We start from the raw sequence: 9,655 nt of genomic DNA, 5'->3' as shown, positions 1-9,655 counted from the left end.
AACTTGAATTTAGTAGGACTTCATACCAATAATTAAAAATTTTCAGCAGTAGTGAAAACTGGTGGTCAGAGGTAATGTGTCTTACAGATCTAAAATTCTAAGGCCTACTTGAATATAATGCAAAGAGAAGAGACTACCAATACATGTCTGTGGATGTACAAATGAATAATTCTAGTTTTATACATCTAGGAAGTAATAGGGTTAATGGGCAGGGATGGATGTTTGATTGTTCAGTTTGTTTTAGGTAGAGGTGTTCCAAATGACTTTAGAACAGAGGGAAAGAAGCCTGTTGAGAAGGGAGATGGAATATCCTTGAGAAAGAAGAACCAATGAAGCAAGGTCCCAAGAGAAGAGGCAGGAGTGGGATCAAAATGATTGATAGAGGAAATGAAGGTCTCTGGGGAATGAGAAAATTAAAGAGAGAAATTGGTATAGAATGAATTCAGATGTTCAAAAAACAAACAAAATCTACCTTACACTTTTGTGTAGGTTTTTTTTTTCTGTTAAAATGTCTGTATCAGACATGGGGGTTCCGATTTTCCAGTAATCACCATCATGGGTACCCACATACTACAGTCCACCCATACGTAGGTATTTTTCAAATTCTCCAGATAGAAAAAAGACGAGTAGGCCTATGTTCTACTAGATTCCATACAACATCAGGCTTATCTTTAAGGTAAGCATAGGAAGGCAGGTCATAAGCTAGCATAAGTGTAAAAGGAACCTAATAGGGTTTTTAGGGAAAATTCTTTATACTTCATTGCCTCAGCTGCTGTTCAAATGTTAGATGCATAGAAGATAAGCACATTTCAGATACTCTAACTTGTTTCTTTTAATCTACTTTCATGAGGTCTTTAAAGAAACATGGAAATATTTTTGCCTAGGGAACTTTTTTTTGTAAAAGAAGTCCAAAGTCTGATTAAGTACATTCCTAAATGCCTTGATGGAGAAGGTAAGTTAGAAGGTTAGACTTAAGTAAAGGTGTTGTGAGTGAATCGACAGCCGTCCCTCTGTGTATGTCGGGGAGTGGTTTCAGGATCCCCGCATGCATCAAAAGTCTGGAAACTGGCCCTGCAGAATCTGTGTATAGAGAAAGTAGGCCCCTGGTATATGTGGGTTTTCCATCTTGTAAATACTGTATTTTCAATCTGCATTTGGTTGAAAAAAATCCATATAAGTAGATCCATGCAGTTCAAACATATATTGTTCAAGGATCCACTATATTTGTGTGAGTTGAGGTTTGTAATTGTAAAAGCACTATTTAAGCCCAACTTTTATTTCCACAATCCAGAATTCTCTCTTAAAATATATTTATGACAGAGCCATCTGTGTCTTCCAACTGGATCTTTAAAAAAGCAGAAAACCCAAACCACATGGCGACTTTAAATGATAAACTTTTATTCTGAATATACTGTTTTTGCACAAGATTTAACACAACATTTTCTGGGATTATAAATATTTTTAACAGTATTATACAAATTTTTACAAAATGTTTTTATCAGGCTAGATAATTTTCACAAAAGTGTCAGAGAACAAAATAAAGGGGAGAAAAAATCTATTGTTCACAAAAGCCAGTTGGCCTTTTGCATGAATGCACACCATTTTAATAAAAGTATTCCTAAAAGCATGATCTGACACTCATACAACACAACAAAAAGACAGCTTTACTAGGTCACATTATAAACTGAATTGGCATCTACACAAGACAGTATCCCATTAGTTTCAGTGGAATTTCTTTGAGATAACTGTGTGAACTAGAAATAAGGTAGATGAAACTATTGGGAAGGGTTGTTTAATTCTTTAAAAATCTGGAATTTTTTCACCACTCGATATATTGTATTGGTTTGTTCTTCACAGAAATATACTGTGAATATTAACATTCTGCTATGGGAAACAATACAAGTTTAGATGAAAAAATATTTAAAATTTTGGGCAAGTGAAATAGTCATTCCATTCTATTCTTTTAAAAAAGTCACAACATCCATTTTGTTTCACTAGGTCAGACTATACCATTAAACATTTTAACGTCTAACATGATCAATGGAATAGATTCAGAGTTTTAAATTAAGACAAAATTTAAGCTTTGTTGGTCACAGACAAAGATTTAAATGAGATTTAAAATACAAGAGAGCATCAAATAAGTGAGTAACACTTGGGTTGCAAAGGTCACTTAAAAGGGATACTGCCTATTTGAACCCCATAAGGCCAGTTTTAAAGTTAATAAAAGGAATATTATAGGAAAACTTACAAATGGCAGCAACACTGTTTTTTTTTCCCCCAAGTTAAGCAGTAATGCCTCAAGCATTAGAAACATGAAAAAAGATCATACTAAAATCTTATAGGCCCAGGACCTAAAAATCTCTTCAATCAAACTTGCTAACTATGTCATGTTAAAAACCTGTTACAAATATGGACCACGGTTGGTGTTTGGCAGTAATGCTGGTTGTTTAAATGAGGAAAATATAAAGAAATCATTAATGCAAAATTCTTTCTTGTTACTCAACACCATCGCCAAGCTTCACTTGAACTCTGTTTTAGTGACTACATTAAGCCACGTGAGGATAACAAAAATTAAATAGTAAAAGCAGTGTATAATTGTTCTTATTGATCTGTTATACTGTTCAGTTGTTGGAAATCAATATTAATAACAGGCTATAATTTAAGTTCTTGTCAACATAACTCAAAGAAAAATATTAAATGTAATATAATAATTTGATGGGATGAGTGTTACTGTCTTAAAGAAAAGTATGCTAAAAGCATGAAGACTAATATTAGTCATGGGAACAATTTTTAGTCAGCTTGTTCTTACCCCATTTATAATTGTATTTGTCAATTTGTCAATAATATATAACTTTATAGCAGAAAATAAAGGTTTATAGCAAAACTCATGCATGTAAATATATTTTGATGGCAACAGAAATCAAATAGGATCCTGCCAAGAGATGCCAAGTTTAACTGCGATTAATACAGTAACAGTGTAATTGATGAAAACATATAATCGACATTAGCCATGAAAATATATTTAATAGATTTTGAACATAATTTTAAGGTAGTTTGTTGTATGCTGGAAGCAATTCAATTGTTTCAATGTGCATTGTTTATATACACAAACTAACAATTTTATATTTTGATACCCCGTTCCCAACACTATCATGATTTAAGATAGTCTAGCAAAAATTGAACAATAACTTTTAAATATTGAACAAACAACATGATTTAAACGTTGTTACTAGAGTGAGTTTTTTTCCACATATATTTTAAATCACTTTGGTGTTTTCTAAAACGTCAATACCAGTTATGAATGACACTACAAAATCACAACAATGCATTAGAAATGGTAACTGATATCAACTCTTAGAACAATAGTTGGCAAAGTGATTCCATTTCCCCCTCCCCCCTTTTTATTGAAAAAAAAAATCTTAAATAAAGAAATGTACACAAATGGTACCTAAGGTATATTGGTGGTGGAGGGAATTACAAATGTATGCAAAGCTAAAAACAAAACAAATATTATCTTTTAAACTATGTTAAATTATTGGTTATATCTTTGATATGTGGAGCATATTAAAGCATGCTGGATAATGTTAATAACTTTGACTTAAAAAGGATGTGTAAGAAAATTTCCAGCATATACACATACCTTTAACTGGCATGTTCCAAAAAAAGAAAAACTGCATTTTATCATAAAAAATATCTACATACGTTCAGCCTTCAGTAAAATTATTAACTATTCTTAGAATTACACATTCATAGTTTTTACCCTTTTTTCAAATACTGTTTGCTCCAGAAAATAATTTTTAAAAGCATAAATAATCTGCTACCATATTAGTCTATAATGAAATATCTGATTTACTACACTAACCATTTTCACCAATGAGGCTGTATAAAAAACAACTTTTATTATTCACAATCAAGTATTCATGTGCATACATAGAGATTCAAGGTTTCCTATTTGTTCAGATTATTGTAAAACCCTTATCAACTTGCATGGAAATTTTGGTCAAACGATCATACCATTTAAAATGGAAGGGCAAAAGCAGCAGTAGCAGGAACTTTTGGATTGTATGTGCTACCATTGAAACGAACAAAGAGGAAACCTAGGATGAATCTTCATTGAGAACATATTATGTACTTTTCAAAAAATAAATGTGTCAAATCTGATTTATGTACTTAAAATATCTGTACATAGGTTATCAGGCGAAAGCACGAATCTGTATAAAATTCATTAATTCTCATTTCACCATTTATCTAACCCCAATCATTCAGCATTTACATTGCACAGTATATTCAGAGTAGTTTAACAACATTTTAAAAGATGACTTAAGTGCATTTACACTGCAAGGTTCAGATTCTTACGTAACAATAATATCACTCAGTTAACTTTTCAATGACTACACTCTACAGTAAGAGAAAAAAGAACTGAAAAGTTAAAATAGCAGCAGCATCATGCAAAATACCCTTGGTAAACCAAAGTTCATTTATCACAAGAAAAACATTTCCCCCTCCCCCCAACAAGCTTTTCTTAGAGCATTTTTAAATATCTGGCTAGCACTACATTACTGTGAACAAAAGAAACATTACATCAAAGCACTTATTAAGGGCTTGCTTACATTTATGAGGAAATATGTCACATATTCTAATTTCTCCCTCAAGCACCTTTAGTTTAATAATTTCTTAGGTACTATTTTCAAACCATCAGTTCATTACTCCATCAAAATTTAATTGGTCATCAATTGTGTTTTATTTTTGGCAAAGAAGCCATTCTTCATAAGGCATTTTATTCATGGCAAATTTTTCATAGAAAATTAGCCATTATTTGTGTTTCAACAATTTAGACCAATGTCAATTCCTTCTCTATACATTTCAATAATTGTTACTCAAAGCAGGAATTAACTTTTAACAGAAGAGTAAGTGAAGGCAAAAATAATTTATTTCCCCTTAGAGATTTTCTTAGTAAAACTGCAACAAGTCAAAATTCCAGGTCAATATCAAGACATTTCTTATGATTCATAAACAATTGTATGGGGAACCCTTTCACATGTAATCACCAACAATGCAACAACAAACTCCCAAATTTTCCAATAGAGGACACATATAGGATTTTGCTTTGATGTTATACATAGATGATGCAGCATTCACACACGTTTAAGGATCTGACACCCTGACATGCAGCCAGTGGGTTCCTTAGGAGTCTGCGCCTTAGTGTTATGCCATGGTATAGGCCCAGGTAATGTTTGTCTGATTTTATAGCTGACCCTACTTTAATGTAATTGAGGGCTCATGTTCTGGCAGGGTCTGGAGTTTAATTATGCAGATTTGGTTTCAGAAGGTCACAACAGGCGGTGTCTGCTGCCAGATACCAGCCAAAGTAGTAGAAACTGGATTCCGAAGATATACCACAGGGAGGGATTTAATCCAGAAACACCACCACAGTCAGTATAATCCTCCTGTTGTAAAAAATAAATAAATAAAATAAAAATCTTGAAAAATCTTTAGTAACACATCTTTTAGAGTAATCCATATTTACTTCACTTCTGAACTTACCTTATAAAATTGCTTTAACTGAAATCCAAATAAATTACTTTCTCCTGGATTTTAGCATTGAGGAATTTTGGTTAAAGCAACTTCCCTAGCATCATTTGACAAATGCTTTAAATTTTTAGTTGTAGATTTTTATGATTATGAAAGAAAATAATAAATGCTGTTTGAATAATAATTTTAAAGTAAAAAACTTTCATAGTATCAGAAATCCTATATATTTATAAATACAAGAAATGTAAAATTTAACAGGTTTTATAATTCCCAAGAATTATGATTTTAGCAACTATGCTCCATATGGGAAAGTTTGGGACTGATAAATACATTTCCATTTCCCAAGTTTCTTACACAATTTCTAAGGTTCAACATAGAGTGCAATCATAGCATCTGGACCTTCATCAAGAATTAAAGTAAAATGAAGAATAATGTATTTGAACCATAAACAATGAAAGGACACTGAAAATACATATCCAAAATGAAGAGCTAAGCTAGGAAGAGATTTGTCTTGAGACAACGACAAAATATTAGAATGAATATACTCACATTAACTCCCCACAGTCTAGTGGTAGCTCATTTAGTTCCCTCTTAATGCAAAAGTACTATTCATCTTTTATTCCTAGGTTCTATATTTGATAACAATTTCCACATCCTTTAATTCCTTTTAACATAGTGAATTTCATTTTTAAGAACCTCATGCTTATTTTTGATTTTTTTTTAATTTCAATAGTTTTTGGGGAACAGGTGGTTTTTGGTTACATGGATAAGTTCTTTAGTGATTTCTGAGATGTTGGTGCACCTGTCACCCAAGCAGTGCGCAATGCACCCAATGTGTGTAGTCTTTTATCCCTTTCCCCTCTTCCTCCTGAGTCCCCGAAGTCCATTATATCATTCTTACGCCTCTGCGTCCTCATAGTTTAGCTCCCACTTAGAAGTGAGAACATACAATATTTGCTTTTCCATTCATGAGTTACTTAGAAAAATGGTCTCCAACTCTATCTAGGTTGCTGCAAATGCCACTATTTCATTCCTTTTTATGAGTGAGTTGTATTCCATGTTGTATATATACCACATTTTCTTTACCTACTCATTGGTTGATGGACATTTAGGTTGGCTCCACATTTTTGCAATTTTGAATTGTGCTGCTATAAATATGCATGTGCAAGTGTCTTTTTCATAAAATGACTTCTTTTCCTCAGGGTGGATACACAGTAGTGGGACTGCTGGATCAAATGGTAGTTCTACTTTTCGTTCTTTAAGGAATCACCATACTGTTTTCCATAGTGGTTGTATCAGTTTACATTCCCACCATAAGTGTAAAAATTGTTCCTTTTTTACCACATCCATGCCAACATCTATTTTTTGATTATGGCCATTCACGCAGGAGTAAGGTGGTATCACATTGTGGTATTAACATGCATTTCCCTGATAATTAGTGATGTTGAGCAATGTTTCATATGTTTTGGCCGTTTGTATATCATTTTTTGAAAATTGTCTATTCATGTTTTTTTGCCCACTTTCTGATGGCATTATTTGAAAGACTATATATTTAAACATCTTTAAAGAATCTAATCCAAGGTAGATGTTCTAAGAATCAAAATAATAGGTTGAATAATTTTACAAAGATTCTAAGTTCCCAAAGAATAAGAACTTTGGCTATTTTCATTCACCAGGATTTAATACAGTGCTGCCACATAGTAAATACATAAAAATTATTTCTTTAATTGTATTTCAAGGCAGCAGAACTATTTTGTTTGTTAAGAAGAAAGCAAGCTGGGAGAAAAGAATCTATGAAAAAAATTTTGGTTTCAATCAATTTACCTCCCAAATCTAAACGGAATCATAAAATAATCAATTCTTAGTCTTTATCCTATTTGACCTTTCAGAAACATTTGACAAATATATAACATTGTCTCCTTGAAATATGTTCTTGTGTATCTTTGGCTAATCCACTCTTCTGGGTTTTCTTGAAACTTGTTTGTGTATCTCTCCTTGGCTTGACCTCCTTTTCTTCATGCTGTCTACAATGTTAGACTTTTCCAGGTGTTACTTCTCTCTCCTTTCTTCTTTTTCCTTTACACTTTGTTCCTAGATGATCTAATCCAGTCCTGCAGCTTTAAATTTCATCCATTTCCTAATAATTCTTTTATATGTTCAATCCTGTATTCTCCTCTGGTCTCTGTATTCATTGATCTCTACTTTCTCCTCTTGTATGTCTCATAGAGATTTCAAACTTGACTTGCCCCTAATATAATTCTTCTGGTATCAGTAAATAGCACTTTTAGAGTAGCAGATAAGGCCAAAGACTACAAGTAATGTACGATCCTCTTTTTTTCTCAAATCCAATCCATCTTTTTTTTTTTTTTTTTTTTTTGAGATAGGGTCTCACTCTGTCACTCAGGCTGGAGTGCAGTGATCTTGACCTCCCTGGGCTCAGGTGATCCTCCCACCTCAGCCTCCCAAGTAGCTGGGACTACAGGTGTGCACCACCACACATGTCTAATTTTTTATATTTTTTGCAGAGTTGAGGTTTCAGCTGGGAATCCCATCCTCTAACTCTAGCTTCAAAATACATCCCCAAACCTACTGCTTGTCACTACTGCAGGTCCAAGTCACCATTACTTCTTCCTTCTATTTTGCAAAAGCTGCCTCACTTGTCCCATGGCTTCTACTCTGCCCTTTTGCAAATGCTTCTCCAAAAAGCAGTCTTAACACCACACATTCTTTCACACCCTGCTCAACATTTCTCATCATTCTCAGAGCAAAATCTACATTCTTTATTAAGGTCTACAAAGTCTTATGAGGTCTGGAGCCTGGCTGCCTCGTCTTCCCACTTTCTCCTCTCCCACATACTCACTCTGCTTCAATAACACTGGCTTCCTCTGCAACAGGCCAAGCTCTTTAGTGCCTTTGCATTTGTTTAGTTCAGATGCTTTTCTCTCCAGGTAGGGCAACCAGATAAAAAACAGGGTACCAGTAATAATTTAATATGAGATTAAAAAAAAAACAAATACTTTATATAAATGTATTTCACACACAGAAGAGTGGCTAGATACATAGTAACGATTTGATAAATGAATAGTAGGTACTCAATAAAGCAGCACACACTGACTGGTTAGAAACACTATGAGGTATTAACTTAAAGAAATCATTGTCACTTAACCAGGAGTACTCCCCAGTTATGATTAAGTGTTAATTTGAATAAAAATTACCACGCAACAAGACCCATTTGTGTATTAAGAATATATTTTGTCATCTTTATAATCTACAAATGTGTTATGGAAAGAAAAATATTCTCTTTGGCCCTTATTTCAGTGTTTTTATTTTTATATTTGGGTGTTTTTTGTTTCATTTCCTCTGTGTGATGATGAGATATATCTGTTTCGATTTGGGAGGTGGTAGTTTAGATAAGTTATTGGGGCTCCCTGTAGTCTGCATGTCAATTCACACTGAAAAATGTGCCTTTTAAGTTTCCTGATCATGTCTTCCCATACGTTTTGCATGGTGCAACTCCATGTAATGTATGTCATAGAATCATTTCAAGTCTTATTATGGGCTACATTCTAAATCACAAATGCACTGATGTGGGAGCAACTCAGCATTATCTCTGTCCTATAGAGACTGAAATCCCACTGCCACCATGACCAGATATAATAAATCGGTCTGATTTTTAAACGATTATTTAAGTAGAAAATAACATATTAGTACTTTAAGTTTAGAACATTAAGATGGAAGAAGAATCAGTGCCAATATTATATATTTATTTTAAAATATGATAAAACTAATTTTATTAGACTTCCTTATAGGGGAACGTCTCTTAAAAGATTGTGTTGTTAAAGATATCAATTGATAACTCTTTATTCCTTTCTTTCTCATTACTCTTTAAAAAATCTACACCATAGTAAAATTCATATGGTATTTGCCCCCAAAGTTTTCTTTATACAGCATGTGTTACCAGTGGCTAAAATCTTTTGAATTTACTGTTGCTAAACTCTTACTCTGCCTTTCTTTCCCCATTCAGAACCTGGGACAACTAATTGCATACCGTACAAGCTTAATAATTTTTAATTTATTAAATTTAGAAATACAGTTTTCAAAAGAAAATGTTCTGGTCATTTGG

At 33.1% G+C, this 9,655-nt stretch overlaps 1 protein-coding gene across 3 annotated transcripts in view; it reads right to left on the bottom strand.

Annotated features, from left to right (window-relative positions):
* Positions 1–1,378: 1,378 nt before the first annotated feature.
* The window catches only part of CACNA2D1 (calcium channel, voltage-dependent, alpha 2/delta subunit 1), a 440,506-nt gene continuing 432,229 nt past the window's right edge, over positions 1,379–9,655 (bottom strand). For all 3 annotated transcript variants that reach the window (XM_011927691.1, XM_011927692.1, XM_011927693.1), the window contains one exon: positions 1,379–5,447. In XM_011927691.1, the coding sequence (XP_011783081.1) occupies positions 5,331–5,447 (117 nt within the window). In that variant the 3' untranslated portion in view covers positions 1,379–5,330. The remainder of the gene's footprint in view (positions 5,448–9,655) is intronic.

Source organism: Colobus angolensis, unplaced genomic scaffold (assembly GCF_000951035.1).
Source record: "Colobus angolensis palliatus isolate OR3802 unplaced genomic scaffold, Cang.pa_1.0 Scaffold74, whole genome shotgun sequence".
In the NCBI taxonomy this organism is placed as follows: Eukaryota; Metazoa; Chordata; class Mammalia; order Primates; family Cercopithecidae; genus Colobus; species Colobus angolensis.
This window is presented reverse-complemented; position numbering and strand designations above follow the sequence as displayed.